This window comes from Sander vitreus, chromosome 18 (genome assembly GCF_031162955.1).
Source record: "Sander vitreus isolate 19-12246 chromosome 18, sanVit1, whole genome shotgun sequence".
Taxonomy (NCBI): Eukaryota; Metazoa; Chordata; class Actinopteri; order Perciformes; family Percidae; genus Sander; species Sander vitreus.
The window spans coordinates 5,576,658-5,600,237 of NC_135872.1; the positions used below are offsets into that span (position 1 = coordinate 5,576,658).

The 23,580-nt window shown below is 40.4% G+C and overlaps 1 protein-coding gene across 1 annotated transcript in view; it reads right to left on the reverse strand.

Annotated features, from left to right (window-relative positions):
* The window catches only part of ncoa1 (nuclear receptor coactivator 1), a 40,193-nt gene extending 17,045 nt beyond the window's left edge, over window positions 1–23,148 (reverse strand). The window contains 5 exon segments of the mRNA XM_078275199.1: window positions 3,974–4,151; window positions 5,312–5,418; window positions 6,105–6,271; window positions 11,037–11,142; window positions 20,833–23,148. Coding sequence (XP_078131325.1) covers window positions 3,974–4,151; window positions 5,312–5,418; window positions 6,105–6,271; window positions 11,037–11,125 — 541 coding nt within the window. The 5' untranslated portion in view covers window positions 11,126–11,142; window positions 20,833–23,148.
* Window positions 23,149–23,580: the final 432 nt, after the last annotated feature.

The window sequence follows — 23,580 nt, forward strand, 5'->3', positions numbered from 1 at the left end:
CTACGAAGCAGCTCGATTGGTTGGGGTTAGGCACTGACCTCGAGTGGTTAGGGTTAGGATAGCCGGTTGGTCAGGGGATAGGACCTGAACAAATCGGGTTACGTTAACTTGCGTAAGCATGCACACCTGGCCAATAGTAGTGTGTGAATGCTATTGAAAGGTGGGTCTTGCCTAGAAGTTGCGTAGGTTCCATATTAACGCCTGCCAGAGGTTTCACACTATTCCACTGACTTACTAGCGGCAGTAATCCGCCAACAAACACAGCTGTGTGCCAGCAAAGGCAGGAAGGAAGAAAAAAAGGTTTTGTAACTGTTTTATGAGTTTTTATTGAGGAAGTTTTTAAACATACAATAAAACTAATCGATGTGATACCTTGATATAAATCAAGTTGACACGGCCGTGGTCAACTCAAATGAAAGGTGTTTTGTTATACAAGGTATTTTTTGTTAGATTATGTTTTGGGAATTTCTGCCTTTTATGGATAGGACAACTATGAAAGGGGGAGGGAGAGTGGAAAGACATGCAGGAAATCGTCACAGGTTGGACTCGAACCCTGGACCTTCTGCGTCGAGGCATAAACCTCTATATGTGTGCGCCTGCTCTACCAACTGAGCTAACCAGCTTAACTGTGATCCCCATAGACATGGCTGCTTCTTTGTTATTTTTGTAACATTTCTTAGATTAAGCTTTTTTTCTTTCCCTTTATTTAAAAGAGCTGTTAAAGTGCTCATATTATGCTAATTTTCAGGTTCATAATTGTATTTAGAGGTTGTACCAAAATAGGTTTATGTGGTTTAATTTTCAGAAAACACCATATTTTTGTTGTACTGCACATTGCTGCAGCTCCTCTTTTCACCCTGTGTGTTGAGCTCTCTGTTTTAGCTACAGAGTGAGACATCTCACTTTTGTACCATCTTTGTTGGGAGTCGCACATGCGCAGTAAGTACTGCTAGCCAGTCAGAAGCAGAGTATGAGGGCGTGCCACGCTAGCAGATATGTGAGCATTGTAACGTGTGTTCCAAAGTGACCACGTTTGTCTCTGAAGTAAAGGCTGGACTACAATAGAGCTGTTTGGAGCAGTTTGTGAACAGTGTTTTCTGTTGGAGATGGTAAGTCCCTATGGGGTGGACTCACTTTGTAAACCTATTATGTGCACAAAAAGATATAACACAATAAAGGAAAGGGAAAAAGCCAAAAAGCATAATATGAGCACTTTAAAAAAAACAAAAAAAAAAACATTTTCCCTCAAATAAATAATGTTTGCAATAGTATCTTTGACAGCTCTGTTAGCACAGAAACAGTCCTGGGGCCCGTTTCACCAAATTTGCAGGATGAGATCATTTCTAGGGCCGCCTCTTTGTCGATTAATCTGTCAATTTGGTCTTAGTTTGCTAAGATTTCTCTGGTCGATTTTTTTAATTTCCAAGAAACCTTTGAGCACATCACTGGTAAACACAAGATTTAAAGTGGTGCTTTTGCAGAAACTGTTGTTTAAATCCACTAATCGATAGTCCGACAAAATCATGTGTGTTAGTCGACTAAGAATTTCTGTAGCAGTAGTGAGAACAAACCTGTTTAAAAAAAATAAATCCTTTTTCATCCTCAAAATAATCAGTTTGCACTAGTATCTTTGACAGCTCTGTTCACACAACAACAGTCCGGGGCCCGTTTCACCAAATTTGCAGCAAGAGATAATTTCACCTTGAGCGTACTTGCAATCCATGCACAAGCACACAAAAACCAAGGAGTTGCAAATGTATCTGCAATTTGTGAGAGACAACAAACTGTGAAATGTGGCGCTGCCACCATTTGGGATCTGCGTCTAAACAATGCTCAAAAATTGCTTTATTGAATCGGGCACCTGATTTCCAGTGTTGCACTTTCAAGCAAGCCAAATCCAAATGTCCTCTTGGCTCGTTTCAAATGTTTTTTCAAGGTTGCTGGAAGATGCCAACGTTGTTGAGTGAGTAATCACTCCTGGCTCAAAATGAATGCAGCAGACATTTGCAGCTGCTACACACCATATTAAGAAAAGGGTATTTTCTTTATTTTGCCCAGTTGTCACATTTGTTTTTTGTTTTCTGTTTTTGGGTTCAGTTTATAAAACAAAGCATAAAAATCTCACCTACAAGACCCTCTTCTAAGGGACTGTTCGTTATTTATTTCAGGGGCCACCGGAGGAGTTTTGGTATCTTTAATCATAATAGACCTGACCCTCCCTTCACCAGCAATACATTTTGGATGACCCTCCAAAACAATTTGGAAAAAAGGGATGACCCTCCCCAAAAATGTATTGATGCATTCTGTACTGGTTTGCACTTGGCAAAGACATACAGATAACCACTGTTATTTTACAGCTATGACATACGTGATTAAACCTCTGCATTCTCATCTGACGCATCACACTCCTCTGTTATGGTGTGGTGGCCATTTCAGTAGATTTACTCACTAACATTGTTGTGGAAACACTTCCTGCATTACTGCATTACTTCAAATTCTAAGTTATTAATCTAGTAAACTAGTATTTACATGAAATAAAACAATAAAACATTGAGACCATTCAGCAGAGCACAGTGGGTAATAACACATTCAACACTGGTTGCTATGGACTCGTCACTAGGCTTCCTCAGTCATTGTATATTTTAGCACATAGGTAAAGCTGCCAAGCTGAACGTTATCCAAATCTCCATTTCTCAGACGAGCGTCAATTTGGGAGCTTGTCGTTTATATATATATATATATATATATAATATCACCGGGACCGAAAGGATATTTGAGTCAGGTATGGCGGCAGCCTGGAGACCTCCCGTCTCATGCCCTCCCGGCTTGGTGCAGTCCGCAAGCTTTGACTTTTCAAAATAAAAGCTTGCGTCTGGTTTTTGAACTAAACAGTATGGCAATCACGCTAATGAATAAACTTATTTTTTTCATCAGATGTCTTAGTTACAACACGATGGAGCTAGCAAAGCAGTTTTGTGTTTATATGTGCGAGCGGGATTTATTCAGTTCGTAAAATCCCACGGTCTCTAAAGCTACAGTTCAAATTGTTTGGCTGACTAAACAGGGAGGGACCCATCTGCTAGCGATAGGGGCCGAGACTGAGGGACCTACATGGAGCTACATGGATAAATATGCACCAAACAAGCCACTTTGAAATGTTGCTGTTCTCATGAATACAAAAGTTGGGTGACCCTCCCCCCTAGACTAAAGAAAATTGGATGACCCTCCCCTCAACAAAGAAAAGAGACATGACCCTCCCCTATTTTCCTCCGGTGGTCCATTCCATAAATACCGAACAGTCCCTAAGAGTAATGTGTGTGTGGCTAAAGTGTAATTTGTATTTAGTTTCTATATGAGAGTGGGTTTTAAAGATCTGCGGTTCAGGTAGGAAGGAGAGCTGTAGTGACTGACACAACATTAAAAGCAGTTAGAAGATCAGAACAGAAAAGTTATTGTTGCGTACTGCACTCCTTTATCCTCATACAAGCTCCCTCATCCACCCTCCGTTTTCACTATAATCTCTTCTCAAGGTTGTGGCTTAAAAAAAATAAAATAACATTATAACAAAGAAGAAAGTCATTGTTACACTCTTCCCTCAATCCTCACACTCACCCACACATTCTCTCTACTCTGACCAAGCCCGTTTTGCAGCTTTGTCAAAAGCACTTAAAAATTTTAATTTAAAATTTCCACAGTTCTTCATTGTGGCTCTTCAAATGTGCTTTAGCTACAGTATTTTCCATCAATAAACCAAGTTAATTATCTGTATTTAGGACTACATTCTTATTCTGCTGCCAAAACCCATCTCCCTAATGGGTTGCATTGGCATGGAAACTGTCAAATTTGAAGATACTGAAAATGCAATTACCAAATATCTTTAAAAAAATAACGACTATTGGCATCTTAAACCTAGGATGTAAAGTATTAAGACAGCAGATGCATGCACACTCCTCCATACTTCCAGCACACTCACCCAGGCTTTTGGGCAGCAGATTGCGAACAAATTCATTGTGGTCTCCCACATGGAGGATGCTGTAGACACTTGAGGTCATCAGCTCCCCCTGGGCGTATCCAAGGTAACCTGTCACGTTCTCTGAAACAAAGACGATGCGGCCCTCCCGGTTGACGACGAAGAAAAACCCATCAAGGGCCTGGATAAGGAGAGGAGGAGGAGGAGGAAAGGAAAATCAGGTTGTGCGAGGGGGGGGTGTGATTGTTAGGGGTGTTGTAGTCTATATCCACGACGTTCCACTTTCAGGATTACTTCAGTGCCGCCGGAAATTACACGGGATGACACTCTTTTCGGTCGGATGTCCGTTACCTAACGCTGTCTTTGTGTTGGCATTCTAACCTCCGGTGGATTTCTGAGGACTATGGTTAACTGCTCCTCAGATCTCTGCAGGGTAAATCCAGACAGCTAGCTAGACTATCTGTCCAATCTGAGTTTTCTTCTGCACGACTAAAACAACCTTTGAACGTTCCACCAAAACAAGTTCCTTCCCGAGGCTATTTTGCAGAAGCGTTGCTCTGTCCGGTGCTTAGCACCGCCCATGACGATTGTGATTGGTTTAAAGAAATGCCAATAAACCAGAGCACGTTTTTCTCCCTTCCCAGAATGCTGTGTTACTACCCAGACCCTACTCCGCAGTGCTGTGGAGGAAGGTGAACTGCTGCTAATCTTCTGATTCTGAAGGTCTGGCAATGCAAAATAGAGATGTTCCCTCCGATACTGCCTAAAACGCTGGTATCTGGAAGTACTGGAGTTAATGCACCGAGCCGATACCACGTAATAAAGCCCTAAAGAAAATCTACGTTAAAGTAGTTTATTTATGTTCTTTTTCTGTTATAACTGACTGTCAAACTGCAGAATAAAAGAAAGTTCTGTGGCGTTCATTGTTTGTGTTTGTTCATGTTTCACAAAAAGTTTAACCTGAGCCAGACCGATAACAAAGACAGAAATAATATCACATCCATACAGGGATAGTAGTATACAGCTGTTAAAACATAATAAAATATATGACACACTGGTATCGGATCGGTACTCTGTATCGGCCGATACGCAAGTTCAGGTATCAGAATCGGGAAGCAAAAAATGGTATCGGGCCATCTCTAATGCAAGATTAATATATGTCTGATTGCTTGAATTTGTCAATGAAAACCATGTGTTGCAATATATAATAATATTGAAGAGGCGACGCATCGTGATATCAGATCGATTCAAATCGTTGACAGGATAATCGTAATTGAATCGAGAGACCAGTGAAGATTCCCACCCCTAGTGATTGTGTGTGTGTGTGTGTGTGTTGTTCACCTCTAGCAGCATGGGCCCCAGGGCCTCCTTCTCCACCAACCCCTGGCTACTGGAGGAGATGTCGCTCTTCTGCACCTCCTCATCCGGAGACAGAAGAGCTGCTTTCTCTGTCAGGAGGGAGAAAAAAACAAAAACAAATCAGAAATCACACAGACAAAGAAGCTTCCTGTAAAATCTGAACACACTTTATTCCAAAAAAGAAATGTCATGTATACACCTCTAAGTGATCTAACACTTTTAGAAACTTTAAGACCTGGACGCCGAAGCTTTCAATAGGCAAACACCACATTCAGCACAAGATCTTTACATTTAAAACCGTAAAATCAATCAATGAATATGAGAAAATAAAATGTGACAGAGGTGAGAGGTGTACTGTACATACATACATACACTTGTCATTTATTTTGTCATAAAGTGAAAAATATATATACTATCTCGATATATATATACATATACATACATACATAATATACATAATATACATATGCACACCTAAACCCATACTCTCATGTATACACATAAATAAAAGGAAAGGACAAAAAGTATCCCAAATATTTGGGTATATAAAAGAAAAGTCCATTCATACTTGAAAACATTTACAGCAACAGTTTGCATGCAAGTAAGTAAAGACCGATATTTTGAAGGAGTGCAAAGAAGTGACAGATCTTAGAGACCCAGGCAGGCTATTCTAGTCTGAAGAGGCTTTAAATTTAAAAGGTACACATCTTCATAGATGAGTATTTGGTTAAGCCTTGTGTGTGTGTGTGTGTGTGTGTGTGTGTGTTTCCCTCACCCTGCTCACGCCGTTTCATCTGCTGGATTTGGTCCACGGTGCTCTTGAGGATGTGGCACTTGTCCGGCTTGACACTGAGACTGGCAATGTCGCCCATGTTGGATGACAGCAGCTCAGCCAGCTCCTCGATGTAGCGGCACTCCAGCTCCCGTCTCCGCTTCTCCACACTACAGAGTCAGACACGTTCGTAGACAGCCGTGACTTTCAGACACACAATCACTCGCATTTGGTCCTCTTTTTTTTTTTTTTAAAGATGCACAAAGAAAGTGAGCTGTGATTCAACATTTCAAGTCTCTAATGATTGTATTTCAATATTGATAAGTGTTGAATGAATCGATGAATCCTTTGGTCTTTAAAACATCCCAAAACTGTGAGGGAAAAAAGCCCATTATTAAAGAAAAACAGATGATGATGTATTGGCTTATAGTCACAGGTTGCTGTTGCAAATGAGAACCTGTTCTCAGTGGCCTACCTGGTTAAATAAAAGGTTAAATTAAAATAAACATAACAGAAAAATCATTTACATGTTTGATTAAAGACTTGTGATAAGTGACTAAGATATGCACTCAGTGGGACATTTATCACTTAAAATAATAACGCCTCAGTGCTTTCTGGTAACAATATATAACAATGTAATGGAGACACTGTTTCTGAATTTACTCATTGGCCCACCTGTACATCAATACTGAGTGTCCTGGCCAAGACAGGCAGCAGCACAGCAGCACAAATAACATATTAAAGTATTTTTAAGATATAAAAAAAACATACTTCAACATTTAAAAACATCTACAGCCAGATGTGCGGGCATCAAAGTCATTTACAAATCACTTTAAATGCGTCCAGTGAGACCAGCCTCTGAAGATTAAGGTGATTTTGCAACTGATTCCAAGCCGAGGGGGCAGCATACTTCAACGGCCTTTTTCCCAATTCAGTCCTTGCTTTAGAGACAGATAGTAGGAATACACCCTGGGAGCAAAGACAACAATTTCCCATACTTTTTTTTGCAGTGTGTAGATCCATAGGTAAAAAGGAAAAATCAACCTTATAAATAAGAATATGCCAATGGTTACGTCTGCGGGCGAACAAGGCAGACCATCTGATCCGATCACACAGAGAGCAATGGGGAGTAGCCCGGATTTTCCACTGGCCGCGGCTGTGCTGCGTTCCGGCTGTGCCGCGGTTTTGTTCCGTCTCCGCCACGCGCCATACCACACCGGGAGCGTCTCAGAAGCCGAGCGTCTTGCCTGCCCGACTGGCAGATTGTGTGCATGCTTCTGGGACGCGCCGTGATGGGTGGTGGAATATCAAGCATCGACTTGAATGGCGATAATTGCTCGCGGCGCCTCGGGAACACAGCGCAGACGCAACCAGTGGAAAATAGGGGTAAGGGCTTTGAGATTTTAATATATTTGACAGTATCCAGCATGTATAGGCATTGTGATGCATGCATGTACAAGCAACATTGCCATAGTCCAGCACAGACATAAAGGTGGCAGCAACAAGTCTCATTCTGGCCTCGAAGGAAAAGCAAGACCATGAAATAATGTGATGTGGTGGTGATGGCGCAATGGATATGACACATGCCTTTGATGTGGGAAACCCAGGTTCGATTCCCACTGTGATGCATCAACCAATGTGTCCCTGAGCAAGACACTTAACCCATAGTTGCTCCAGAGGCGTTGGATAAAAGCGTCAGCTAAATGTAATGTAATCACAATTTCAAATTAATTGAAAAAAAAAGATCATTGCAGCCCTGATCTTGACTTCATGATGCTTCTGTTTAAGGTCAACAAAAATTTATTTAAAGATTAAAACATTTGAATTTCTGATTACAAGTGTATCTTTTTCAAACAACAGGTGGTTTAAATGATCAGTGTCAGAGTTGGGCAATGTGAAACTAACATCACAATGTGCTGTTAAAGTGCAGAGGATTTTCACCCAGCTGCCTCTAATTTGTTTCCGTTATGTGTAAACGAAGAACGAAGAACGTTTAGCCATAAGTCGACACAAAATATAAAAAAAAAAGCAACTTAAATCTTCCTTTAACTCAAACCTCTTCAGACTTTATGCACAGCCTTGTGCTTAACCTTATTCTCCAGTTTCATTACTATACTTTCAAACTGACGAGTTACAGCAAGATATGTGGTAAACATGAAGGAAAAAAAAAAAAAAGGAATGTGTGTATATGTGAGTATGTGTGTGTGAGACGAGCAAAAGTAGGTCAGTGCATTGGCCAGCCAGAACACACAGGCGTGGTGACCAAGTGAGGGAGGGGTGAGGAGGGGGAGGACGCTGCTGTGTGAATGCGCAGGTCAGTGGCTGTGTGCAGTTGCTGTAGAAATGCTCGCTGGGCTGTTACATCACCTTACATCAGCTACTGGGCTTTATAGACTTGCACACAGTACACTGACTACATTCATTCCTTCACCACTACATGATCTACCATAAACCCTAACCTAAAAGCACTTTGAGATTGGTTTTAAATGTAAAGTGCGCCCGTTCAGCTTTTTTGACCCCCGATCCGATTTGAAAAAATATTGAATATCTGCCGATATCGAGTCCCGATCCAATACTTGTATTTGCTCAGATAATAGAGCTGCACACCATTTTTTTTGTTTACAAAAATAACTAAGTAAAGAAAGTAACTCAAATATGTTTTAAGCTTAACAAGTCTTTTCTCTCAACACCAAAACAGTTCTATCTTTAGGATCCCACCCCCAACCAAAGCATAAACAGTTTCATATTCCCCACTGGACAACGAAAACTAAACTTAGTGACTCGTCTTGTGCTTAATAGTCAATCTTTGATTTTCTTCTTGTGTTTACCGATGTCGGCTCCAGGGAATGGCGGCCTGAAAGCCTGGTTTCCTGGTGGAATCAAGGAAGAAGTGTGGAGGATTGGAGTAATCCGCTTCTGTAAAACGGATGACTAAGAAAGACAGACTTTTGTACTCGTTGCCAAGGGCTGGCAAGCTATGAGACACTCTCTGAACAGACACTGGTGAGTGGCCGTGCACCATGTTGGTTTGAAAGTGCCGGCATCCAGGCAGTCTGGCACCTGGCTCAGGGCGTGTGTGAGTAAAGCTGCAGACACACTGACCAGAAGGCCGACCCTCGGCAGAAAAGGCAGTTGGACGGATCAGTGTCCCCGAGTTGGTCAAAAAAGTGCCTCGGAACACACCAAAGCGACGAGACGTAATACGTCTCCATAACTGCAGATGGCGCTAATCTGTATTGTTGCCCAAAAATGAAAACCGGCAGCTGACTGGACGGACGCGTCACGTGGGTCTGGTTTCTCCGAAAATTCAAAGCCAGACTGTCATAGCGGCTTGTTCAGAATACGATCTCATATGGTACTAAAATAGTTCACCGAAACGTGTTTCTGAAAACATTTTAAGTGAGAAATAGGCCGTGCAGTTGCTGAATCTGTCTTCATTTCAGATCGACAAAGGTCAGTTTAAAAGATTTTCGTCAGATTTTGAGAGACTCTAGTCACGCTCATTCCGCTCCCCATTTCTGGGTTAGCACTCTACCAATCAGATGGGTCATTTGAGTCCAACTGCTGGAAGTGCCTGCCCCGCCGATTATACATGTCAAATCGGCCAAAATAAAGGCCGACTTAGCTTTATAAGACCTTGGGGTAGCTGTAATATAAGTGGCGTGATGAAATTCAAACTGTAGATATACTTTAATTATGCCGAAAGTGAAGCTAACTAGCCGCGATCTGTAAACATAGGATTGCAGGGACAGCAGCAGCTAACGAAACCCCTAATGTTCACAAAAATTCATTAAATTCAAATCGGACACCATAGTTAGCTTTATAAGACCTTAAGGTAGATGTTATGTAAGTGGTGTGACGACATTCAAACTGTAAATATACGAAAGTTATGCCGAAAGTGTAGTAACGATCTTTTCCCATGGGATTAAATGGGACACATAGCCTAGCTTGCAGCTCCGGAGCTCTGCGGAGCCCCGAGCCCCGGTCGTCCTGTAACCGAGAAACGGTGACTTTAACTGGGTATGGAGGTTGCCGCTTTCTCGTCAGACTGTGTGGAGCTCCTAAAGTCCGACACGTCTTACTAAATTTGTAATTAGCCATCAATTTTCGTAAAACGGCCCATATTTGAGCTTTATATAGTTGATTTAATAACGAAGTAGCCCAACAAACAATGTATGACTTTGCAGTGTCTGAAATATGAGACCTGCTGTCTCGTCTCCAATGTGTTTCTATGGGGTTTGCTCAAACCAATCAGCGCGCAGCTCCTTTAAATATTCATGAGCATACCATATTTGGAAGAAAAGCTCTTGTTCCAAATAGAGCCATATTCACAGGGTAGTTAAGGGCCTAATAAAATAGCATTCGGGCAATTTTCAGCCCAACCAATGTTACATACCCTATTAGGAGACCTTAAGGAACAGTGTAAAATACCCTATATAATCATTCTATCACCCCTTTAATGCTACATTGCTACAATGCTTCTAAACTCTGCAATAGCCTTTTAGAGATCCAGAAGATTTGTGTCGTCATCCCCAGTGTTGGAGGAAGTATTCAGATCCTTTGCTTAAGTAAAAGTAGTAATACCACACTGTAAAAATACTCTGTTACAAGGAAAAGTATATCATATAGCACATATTTTTTTTCATTTTTATATACAACCCCCAGGGGTTCAATAAAGTATTTTGATTGATTAATTGATTGATTTAAACCAGCTCTGTGTCATGGCAGTGTGGGCAGATGAACGCCGTGTGGCTTCCCTCCGTGGTGCTGCTCTCTGCGGAGCACCAGCTGATACTCCTTGCTGTTTTGTATTCCTCTAATATCAAGTGTGTCCCTTAAATTCCCAAATGTCTGCAGCCTCTTATTGCCTGGGGATGTAATGGTAACGTTTGTGTTGTCGCTAACAGAACAAAGAACACGTGGCTGGGTCTTTACCTTTGCCCTGATGTGTCACATGGTGAGCCCTTCCTCTTGCGTGACTCTGGCGTGGCAGGGTCCAGGGGGTTTTCCCCTACTGCACTCATTTTCAGCTTTAACTGACCTGCGGAGGAGGATCACAACGTAAAGCAAAGAAAGGGTAACAGGTAAAAACAAAACAATTGTAAACAGGGCTGGGTATCGTTTAAAAATGTTGGATACCGGTACCAATACAGTGACTTCAATACTGGTTCCTGAACGCTACTTTTTCCGATACCAACTTTGTAAAATCCCTTTTAACAAAAAGAAATTACAACAGTTCGAATTATGGATAAAAAAAAAAAAAAGCTCCTACTACGTGAGCCCTGTGCGAAACGTAGAGTTTTTCCTGCCTGCCTCTACAATGTGTAATGTTAGACAGCCAATCAAAAACATTATTATATCTTGGTAGAAGCATGCTGCATGCTTATTGGCTCACTGACTCTGATTAAAATTTGGTATTGAATGGCGAGGCATTTTTCGATACTAAAGAGGCAATTCGGTCGGTGCCTAAAAAGTATCAAATTCAGTACCCAGCCCTAATTGTAAAGTGGCTTGCGCGACTTTGCCTACACTCAACACGTAACGTATAGGGACGTTATCGGAGCGTATGTGCCGCGGAATGTATGTTTAAAAATGGCTATACCTGCTCTGCACACACGGCGTAGGATTGTGTGAGTCACAGGCGAGAGACAGCTTTCCCTCTGGGATTGTTGTTGTTTATTCAGTTTCCAGCGCTGGGAAAACGTTATCAGAGGACGCAGGTGAGGGAAACAAGAAATAGAAACAGAAAACTCTCAAAATGAAAGTGCCATACGCTCATTCACAGTCATTAAGTCATTTCCTGTATATCGGTAGTTTAATTTAAAAGAAATATAGACACTTTATGATCCATTTCTGTGTAAAAAGGGCCGCACACACCTCACGTAAACTATATTAATAGAAGACCTATGTCCTATTTTTACACTTGTAGAGCGGATCTCCGCGGAGCATACGCACCACTGCGCGCTGCTCTCATGTCCGGTGTTGCCAGTTTCATTGATTATAGTGAAAGCTTAGTGTTGGAACATCCGCTCCGCCTACGTTACCCGTGCAATGTAGCCGGCCTAAGTTAAAATGAATTGAACTTTTAAGGCGAGGAACGAGAAGCGAATTGCCTGTATGTGTGAAAACAGCTTAATCTCGCGCATCCGCTTTTTTTTTTTTATATATATAGCATAATTATATAATTTTGTCAATCTTTCAGGGGGGAGGGGGGTCGTCAAAACAATGGTAGGGGAAACACTGGAGTAACATACAGTAAATTCCAGTTCAGTCTGTGCAGCTCTGCAACAAACCATCCCGCTGGTGCTGATTCCACTCTATTAGTCATTTTTCCATGCTGCAGTTTGTGGTAAATATAGTTGTGGATTTGCATATAAGGAAAAGCCTCCCTAATACTTTGTCTTTTAGGTTTCCGACATTCCTCATCAGTCTCCCTTAATGGACTTGTGCCTGTTCTTCATCTGCAAAGTCTACAGCCTGCACCTCTCTCGCTGCATCGGAAAACGCTGCAACATTTGATGAAGCACACCGTGTATAGAGCATACCTGCCAACACTCCAGTTTTTCACGGGTTTCTCCCGTTTTTTGGCCCCATCTCCCAGACCCCTCCCGGTTTGTTATTTCTCTCGGGAAACTCCCGTAATTTTCATGGCCCAAACTCCTGTATAAATAATCAGACCAATATGTTTGTCTAATGTTGACCAGATCTTGTATGAAACGCATCCTATTCTCTGATCTCTGCGCAAGCTTCACGGAAAGTTCAGACCTGAAAGCGAGCCGATAAAAAAGGCAGTTTAAGGCGGTGTTCCTGCAAAGAAATCGAAATATAGCTGTAAATTTCAATAGTGTTGAACGCAACAATTTACATGCATCTTACCTAGTCACATCGACAACCTCCACGCTTTTTGTAAGGTGTGTCACATTGATTTTAATGTAGCGCACGGCTGGAAAAATGACATTACCCAGCACCATCGCGCAGAAGAGGCACATAAGGGCACACAGGCGATTTCATCCTTCATCACAAAAGAACAGACAGAGGCAGAAAACGTGATGCAAGCTGAACTCACTTAACACTTACAATACACTCCCCTCCCACAATGTCCCGGATTTTGAAAACCAAATGTTGGCAGGTATAGTATAGAGAGATAGTTAAAAGGCTTCCTGCACGATCCATTAGGCCAAATATTAAAAAGTTAGAAGTTAAAACCCTTTATATGGTATCAAAAATGTAACTTAAGACCATCTTATTAATCCAGATACACGCACACACACACACAAAGCAGCAAAAAGCAGCAAAGGATGTGAATCTCTGTCATGTTTAGCGAACTGTAGAGACAAACAGGGTTCATTATTTTAGATTAATTTAGATTTTCAGAGAGATTAATAAATATAAAAATCCTTTGATTTATTCTTGGGAACTGTACACATCAAGATGGACTTAAGTCTCTTGAATCTGTAAAACCACATCGATGCTGCGTGTATCTGAATAATCCACACACAAAAGGGTTTTAAATCCATGGGTAAACCGCAAAAAACAAGCAGCCATTATCACAGAGTTGGGTGCTGCCGCAGGGCCACGCTATAAATTGCAACAGAGAATTACTGCCATATCTACTCCAAATAAATGACTTAAAACGTACAACATGTAATAATTCTCTGGCGCTACGGATCTCTTAATCAAAACAATAACAAAAGACGTAGTTTGGTGACATGGTGAAGTAATGTAGAATCATGGGAGTCGTCTTCACCACCATTACTGTATTATTTGACCGGGAGACAAATTATCCACAAAGGTCTCCTCCTCTCCAAAACAAACAGACAAGGTGATTAAACTGGTAAAAAGCATGAAGCAGTTTTGCGTTAAAAAATCTGTTTCTCTGAGGCTGTTTTGGCTCATCGGTGGAGGGGTCGCGAGCCGAACAGATCCACAAGTCCGATGACTAAAATCCTTCATCCGGTTAAATTATATAGTTAAAAACGACCAAGATCTAAAAAGTGCATTGTAGAAGTGTGGCTTGAAGCTGGATAAAAAGTCAATTCATGACAGCTTCTGGCAAACAACAAGGGGGATTTGACGCAATTGACAGGCGACCAGATGTAACGGTAACGGACACCTCGAACATTGTTGGAAACAGTTGGGATAATGTAAGTACGCAAATCGCTCAACAAAATATATAAGAAGGTCTAGTCGCCTTTTAGGCGTTTAATGCGGAAATGTTGCATTTTATATCTTTAAACAGTTTATTTTCTGTCCTTGGAGTAATCTTTTCAGCTCTAATGTGAAGTGTCAGCCTTTGTAAACAGAGGAGAGAGGCTATGTGTTTCCAGAATGACCTTGTCAACAAATGCTGTTCATTTATGATGTTGACGAGTCTAAATTATGCCAATGTATTTCTGGCAATAATTACTTTATCAGGCAGGTACAGATAATTGATGGAAAAGAGCACAAGATACAGTAGTTATAATACCATAACGTACCAGGGAGCACCTACTGCATTTGCTGTGCTCTGACCTTCTATTTTATTTATAAATTCCAACAGACGTCAAATACATGCTCTAGCTGTGTGTTCATGTGAAAACATGCCTAACAATCCATTTTCCTATAAGCAATGAGGAAACCTGACTGAATGGTCGATAAGCTCCTCAGCCGTGCACAACAAGCCATCATCATACCCCCGCTTCCACACTATTGTGATTATTTTTCCTCCAACCTGGTAATTGTTTATGTTTAAGTCATTACACTTGGTAGCCAGCTTTGCTTCCACATCCCAACAATGTTATACTAGAAAAGGCAACATATAGAACATACTTGATTGGGGTGAACTTGATGAACTTTTTAACTACAGTCCACTACATGGAAACAGTCAGGATGAAGCAACACTTTGACCTCTTAATCTACGGTTTTCTGGTAAAAATACAGATTCAAATTGATTCTTTTTACAGTGATGTAACGGTTTGGCTGCCCTTTTACCGCATTCACACTTATGTTGTGTTCACAACGCCCGCGTTTTGCACAAATTGGGCTGCGCGAATACATACAAAGAGTCAGAGATTGGACGGAAAAGGAGCTTTCGTGGTGAAAAGTAAGCGAGGAAGTTGAAATGATGTGTCTGGTGTTGTGTTGAGGGAGCAGTCACAATGATCAGCCCTGATCTATCCAAACTCCATTCAGAAAACAACATTTTTAAAAGTTGTTTGCTTGTCATCTTGCGGACAGACCTGACAATGTATGAATTCAGACTTTTTTACAAATTGGCATCATGATGTTGTTATTTGGCTTCTTTTTTTTTGTGTTTTTGTATTTTTGTGTTTATTGCGCTCAAAACACAGAAGATCTGTACCACAAGTAGAGAAGGCAGTCAAATTCACAGCGCTTGTTTGCTCATCTGGATGATGTTATATAATCCAGACACGACACCATTTTATTTTCTGACCTATCTGGGATTTCCACAACAGCAATAGTGGTTATTTCGGCCATGTTGATGACAGAAAGAAACATCGTTGGTGCCTACAGCACTACATTGGCAGGTAACGCGATCAAACACAAATGATTCCAATATGATCCCGAAATCCAACTCACATAAGTAACGCGACACAAATGTAGGCAGCCGGTCAGAACACACCATTGCAGTAGTCTATTCATGTGTCTTGGATCGGATTGGGCAGCTATTTGATCTCTGTAAATGCATCCAAGAAGCTTTTTTGAGCATTCTAGCCAGATGTTGATGGTGTAAATTACTCCAACCATAGTGCAACTAAATCAGTTTCAATTTCTGTGGAAATAGCCACTCATTGCCTGATTATCTTAATACATCCATGGTCTTAAGCTGAAAATAGCCATTCTTTCCTCATTAAACAGCAAGGGGAAAAACGGCTCCAGCAATTATTTCACATACAATCAAAATGAGATGACAAGTGAAAATAGGGTTCAACTTCATAAATTAAGAATTATATTTGTCTGCATAGTTTGTTTGTAACTGCTTTCATACTGTATAATAACTTCATAGATACATTTTCTCTCCACATTTACTGTCAACCCTATTATTGCCATTCACTTATGACAACTCATTCAATCAATGCCATGCCAATGCAACACTTTTGGGTTACACTTTACTTGAAGGTATCTACATAAGAGTGACATGACACTGTCATGAACGTGTCATAAACAAGTCATAAACGTTTCTGACATAACACTTCTTTTTAGTGTCATTCGGTTTTCGTCATGACAAGTTATGGTTAGGGTTAGGGTTCTACAGACAGTGTCATGTCACTCTTACGTAGATACCTTCAAGTAAATCGTTACCCACTTTTGTCTATAGTTGTAGGTGTTTCCTTGCAATTTAAATGGATTAATTGACACCTCAAAATTCTGAAAAGCAGAAACATCATTTAACGCTGAACTATTAACTGTCTACAAACCAGCTGCATCATATCTCAGCTGTTATCTTAAAGTTCCAAGAAGCGCTTCGATAAAAGCTGAGGTACAGCTGAGTAAGGCTGAAACATAGAAGGTTTAGTTTTCAAACATCAGTTACTCAGTTTTCAAGATACACAAATGCACCGTTTCACCATAACTGAAAATGTACTGTACACATGCCCGGATTATCTATAAAGGCGTGGGGGTGGGGTGGGGGGCACCACATGACACAAGCTTTAGCAATATTTTCCGTAAATTGTTATATTATTCACTTGAAATTGTTGAAAGACCATACATTACTCGTTTATGAACACTAATTTCACAATAATAATAATAATACATTATAAATAAATCAATATTACATGACCACTATCACTCCCCAATCTGTCAGAGTTGAGTTGGTTCACAAGTACGCGCAAATGTATCATTTGGGGGATGGGGGGGGGGGTTTAACAATAATCAAAAGTGGCCCGTTTAACCCCCCCAAAAATGTTATCATAACGATGAATGTAAAATATTAACTGTTATAAAAATGATAAGTAGATGGCTTTCTTGATTCAATGTAATTGGCAAGCAAAGAAAACAATTTTTCACACAAACCATCTGCCTGCAGTCTCTTAACAACACGGCCACTGTGAGGGGCCCTGCAGTTTTCTGTTCTGCTCCATTCGTAGCTGTGGCAAGCTAATGTTCAACACATGAAATAAACATAAAATGCTAAACACATATGTGTCTCTAATGTGAAGGCGGCAGTAGATCTTTACTGTTAAACCTCGTTGGGAAGTGCTGACAATAAAGTTAAAGGGGTGATAGAATGCAAAACCGATTTTACCTTGTCATAGTTGAATAATGACAGTTTAGTGGGTAACTAGGACATACATAGAACCTCAAAATCCCATTGACACCTCTTTCCTCTGAAAATCTCACAATTTGAAACTGCCTCTGAAAACGGGCAAATCTCAACGAGCCCTCCTCATTTGGCTCTAGTCTCTATCTTTGTCACGCCCAAACATTTACATAGGCTACACCACTGATCTGAGGTCAGCTTAGTCTTCTGAATAGATCGCGTAGATCTCAGAAATTGTATACATTGTTAATCTGCTATTTTACCACTAAATTAACTTCTGAGACTTTTTTATGCGATAAATCAACTATGTAGAGGTCAAATATGGGCCGTTTTACGAAAATGTATGTCTAATTGCAAATTTTGTCCGACTGTATCAATGAGAGCTAGCTAGCCTCCTCTTAGAATTCCTCTGAAATTCACAAAAATGCATTAAATTGAAATCGGACACCATTGTTAGCTTTATAAGACCTTGGGGTAGCTGTAATATAAGTGGCGTGACAAAATTCAAACTGTAAATATACTCTAATTACGCCGAAAATTAAGCTAACTAGCCGTGATCTGTACACATAGGATTGAAGGGACAGTAGCAGCTAATGAAACCCCTAATGTTCACAAAAATGCATTAAATTGAAATCGGACACCATTGTTAGCTTTAGAAGACCTTAAGGTAGATGTTATATAAGTGGCGTGACGAAATTCAAACTGTAAATATAGCTACTCTAGTTATGCCGGCAGCTGGCAGCCAGAAGCCCCGAGTATTCCAGTAGTCCAGTACCCAGGGAAACGGTGACTTTAACTGGGTATGGAGGTTTCCGCTTTCTCGTCAGACTGTGCGGAGCTCCTAGCTAAAGACCGACACGTCTTACCAAATTTGCAATTAGCCATCAATTTTCGTAAAACGGCCCATATTTAAGATTTATATAGATGATTTCTCGCTTAAAAAAGTCTCAGAAGTGAATTTAATAACGAAATAGCCCGACAAACAATGTATAACTTTGCAGTGTCTGAAATATGAGACCTGCTGTCTCGTCTCCAATGTGTTTCTATGTGGTTCGCTCAAACCAATCAGCGCGCAGCTCATCTAAATATTCATGAGCATACCATATTTGGAAGAAAAGCTCTTGTTCCAAATAGAGCCATATTCACAGGGTAGTTAAGGGCCTAATAAAATAGCATTCGGGCAATTTTCAGCCCAACCAATGTTACATACCCTATTAGGAGACCTTAAGGAACAGTGTAAAATACCCTATATAATCATTCTATCACCCCTTTAAACAAACTATTAACACTATGCAGGAGCTATGAAGTTAAGGAGTTATGTTTTGGTTTATGAGGAAAAGAAATATGCAGGTACGATGGTTAGACAAAACTATTTACAGTTATGAAGACAGGTGATATCTTTTCCAGTAAGTTCCTGTCTTACCAAGATCAAAGCCCGTCTACGGAAAGCCGTTCCACTCCCTATTCAGCCCCATTGTACCGAATTTGGTTGCAGTTCCACCAGAGTTCCACTGGGGGTGATCACGGTCCAGTGCTAAATGAATGGGACTCTACGGAGCTAGACGGCTACATTTGTCTCTTTCGCCCCATTGTCGTTGAGAAATCTCAGATTTGATTGTAGTTTTTGCAAGTTCAACGTGGATTATAGGTCGAAAGTTGAATGAATGAGTACTTGTGTCCTTTCGATTTCTTACAGGTTGAGTCGTTGTTAGCGCCCATAACACGCTAGCATTCTGCTAATGAATGCTGATTGGTCAGTGAAGGACTGATTACGATCGGAGATCCCGCTTGACGGCATCCGAAGCAGAACCAGAATGTCAGAGTGAATATTTCGGCGTGGTCTTTAAAACATTAGCAAACCTCTTTCTAGCACGTGTATTAACAGGGAGAGGCTAACCTGTCAGCTGTGTCGTCGATGCTTCGAGAGAACAAAGGAAGCGACTCAGAGCTTGCCGTAAAGCCGTATCTCTGGCCGTATATGTGTATGACGTCATTGACATTTTAAAAGACCCAGCCTCCCCTTTCAAATGCAACTTTCAAATTACTAGACAAAAAATGATATCCTGAGAAAAGTGGATTTTGAGGGGTATAGCTCCATAGAGTCCCATTCATTCTGCACTGGCCTGTGAGCGCCCCCTATATGGAACTGGTGGAACTGCAACCAGTTCAGAAGCCGGAAGTAACGAGAGAGTGGAACTTCTTCCCTTATTAGAAATTCTTTGCCAACATGCAGAGGGCAGCACAAAAGTATCATGGACCCTGATCTCTACTCCAGTTATCACGCATGAGGAATTATAGTTGCAGTAATAAACAAGTTGAACAAAACAGTATGTCCTCAGGTAAGGCTATGGTATATTGAACTACACTTGAGTAAAGTTCAGCAGAATTTTATTTTCTATATGAATGAATGAATGAATGAATGAATGAATAATTTTAGTATTGTGTCATGCACAAAAAAAGCATGCCCAGCCCAAACGGGCTTACAAGACACCATTATTTATTGCAAGGGACCAAATACCAGAATAGCAACATAAATTAAACAAATAAACCTTCTTGTCTTTTTTGCCATGCTTTAAAGACAAAAGTCGCTAACTTGCATGCATTAAATCTAAACGACCACTCCATTTGGTCGTCATCAGTACACCACGACATTTCAGGATTTTGAGCTGCAGAAAAGAGGTCTCACTTTACTTCAAATCTTTTTTTTTTTTTTTTTTTTTTACCCACTGCAGCTTTAAATGCATTTAAAAATACCAACATCGTCTTGTTACACAATTGACACCCAGTAAAGTGTGAACTTACACACATGCATGAACAAATAGCCAGCAACACGTACATATACACAAACCTACAGGAGTCCTTACAGACAAATGTTGATAAAATAGTGTGGCGTTTCAAGCGTGTCTTCTACTTCTACTACTTCAAAAAAGGAGCCAAATTGTTCAGTCCTTCTGAGTTCAGTGGTACAAATTTGAATCTACTGACTAATAAATGTCAGTGATGCAAATGTCAGTTTAAATGATCCACTTTCTCTTTTTCATCCCCCCCACACACACACACACACTTTCTACAGCAAGATTCATACATTTTCTTTTTCTCTCAGGCTAAAGCTAACAGCATTCATCTCTGCATAGATGATGCAGAGATGAATAGAAAGTAGTACAGTAACAAATGAAGCTTAATAAACATCCCTGCTGCTAAATTGATGCCCTTAACTGATCCTTTTGAATGACCGTTCAAAAGCTACGTACGTAAACCCACAGCAGTATTTTTAAGACAGACGACAGCTTTCACAGCTTGTGCTTATAACGTCCGGCCTACGTTACAAGTGACTAATTAGAAGTGTTACAGCTGCATTGTGAGCCTCAGCTTAGTCACACCTTCACACATACCGGCCTGAGCAAAAAATAAGGAATATAAATGCGCAGAAGAAAAACAAGTCTAATCCACACACACACACACACACACCTGTAGATCAGGTCAGCCTCCTGCACCTTCTGACCTCACGCCCCCCTTCTTTATGTGATGTACGGTGGAGCATCGAGCCTTCGCTTGTCAAAGAGGAAGAAGAAAAAGCAGCAGCGGCAGCGCAGCGGAGCCAGACCGCTGAGAAACAACCCAATGCCTCCGCGGGCTCTCCATAACAACCGCCTGCCGTCTCTATATCTTCTTTAGGTTTGTCTTCTTTTTTTTTCTCTCTCTCTCTCAAAGCTATCTCCTCCTTCGGTTTCTCATTCCACAAGCTGTACTGATACACACGTGCATACACACACACACACACACACACACGCACGCAACAATGGCAGGGGAGGGGTGGGGTGGGGAGGAAGAGACCACCATGTAGGGAGTAAAGGATGTGGATAACAAGGAGAGGGAGGAAAGAATAAATGTGGGGGAAAAGAAAGCAAGACTGACACAAACTAACATTAATTATCCTAATTAGTGTATCTAATGTACATACAAACTTTCCATGTTCATTATTAGGGCTTCTTTAAGTTTGAATAGCAAGCAATGTGAGGATTTCTAGAGCTCCACTTCTCTTTATATCTTGGTCTTGATGGACAACAAAAAAGTAAAAAAATTGTTTCGTAATGTGTCTCAAAAACCTATACATTTTTACGACTTTCTCATTCTTCAATATGGTGCTCAAACTCATACATATTCATATTATTCTAGGAATGTCATGAGTAGTGGGAACCCTTGAGTGCGGAGTATTCACTGTTTAAATAAACAGCTAAAGGTTAACACAATATATTATATAACATTTATAAAAAGACATCAAAAAGGAAACCATTATTAAATGTTTATTTTAGACTCATTGTCACCTGACAATTCTTTTTGTGAGTAACTTCTCTGTTGTATCCTGCCATGGAATGTGTTACATAATGTTTTCCAGGAAAATAAATTGATTACCATTGGTGGTAGTTTGGCTGCCCTTTCACCCCCATTTAATATGGGAATTTTATTTGATATTTAATGCTGTACTTGCAAATATAATGAGAGTAGCGTATCACTTTAACAAAAGCAAAACGAGAATTATTTTCCACACGAGATTACCACACTAGCGTGACCATCCCTCTCTGCTGCACAGAGTTGGTACAGCCCATGAGAAGCCGCTCAGTCACTGTTGCTAAGGCCCACCCTCTTGAATATAGGACATGACCAAGAGAATGTACACAGCTTCGGTCCATCGGGGCTACAGAGCAGGGAAACTAGAGACCAATCACAAAAAGAAAAAAATCCAAAAATGCACCATGGGGCATTTTCTTTGCTTTTACTTATCTTTTTTTAAATTGTATATATTACTTATCTTTTTTTATCTCACTGTAAACTCTGTACGTGTCCTTATTGCACTGTGGGGCGGAGAGAGAGAGAGAGAGAGGACTTATTTTTAATTGCTTTGTATGTCTGGCCCATATTGCAGAATTGACAATAAAGTTGACTTGACTTGTAACATTTTCAAAGCACTTCTTATGCATGGAATCTCAACTCTCTCACTCACACCAACAGTATTTTCAGGCAGGCTGTCAGTCACTTCAATTGTTCTACATCTGCCTCACCTCAACGTGTCTATGTTATTGTTTTTCTTATTATTGTTGTGTATTAATACAGTCAGAGTAAACTGATCTGAAAGTCTGCATGCAATAACAAAGAGAAAAGCAAGCATGATCAGGGCTGCAACCGTATTTTCTTGATTCATCCATTAGTCTTATATAAAATAGCGAAAACGTCTTTCACAATAAGGGCTACAACTAACTATTATTTCAATTATCGATTAATCTGACGATTATCTTATCAATCAATTGATCAGTCTGAAAATAATAAGAAGAATGCCCACCACAATGACCAAAAGCCTGAGGTGACGTCTTCAAACTGCTTTTGTAGTCCGACAAACAATCTAAAATCCAAAGATATTCAATTTTCTATAATATAAGGCTTGGAAAAGCAGCAAGTTCTCACGTTTAGGAAACTAAAACATGCATATATTTGGCATTTTTACTTGAAAAATGACTTTAAAGATTAAACAATGATCAAAAGTTGCCTGAATCCAGGGTGTCATCTTAATCATGTCCCAAATATAATTCCAAATATAATCAATTTACTATCTCCGAAAAACAAACAAAAAACAGTGATAATTCATATTTAAAAAGTTGGAACCTTTGGATTTTTTGGGGGCATTTGTGCTTTAGACATTTCTGTCGGATGACAAATCTTTTCAGCTCTGAACATAATGTTCTCTGTTAATGGATTATCTCTCAGAGAAATGTTCATACTTTGACATTAATAGGAACCAACAGCAGAGTGGAAAAGGTTCTAAACACTGCAGGAAGTAATTGAAAATGTTCAAGGGTAATGTACGTATACATGATTTGTAAACATTCTAAAACACTGGTGTGGTCCTTTAAGAGTTCCTGCTTCTTAACTGAAAGCCCTGTCATGTCCCAGTCCATTGTTTGCACCCAGATCCAGGATGTTTACCAAGAGTATGAAATAACCTTGGACTGCACACAGCATAACACACACTGCTACAGTGAGCCAGACCCCTTTGTGTATAGAATATGTATATAAAGCAGAGTGTGGTGGTGAGTTACAGCCAGTGTACTGCTGCCCATAGCCACGTTCTCATGTTTATAACAATGGGGGCAGAAAAGTGAGCTCTACGGTAAGATACAAGAAATGCTCCTTAGAAATTATGCAATATAACCCAAATGTAAA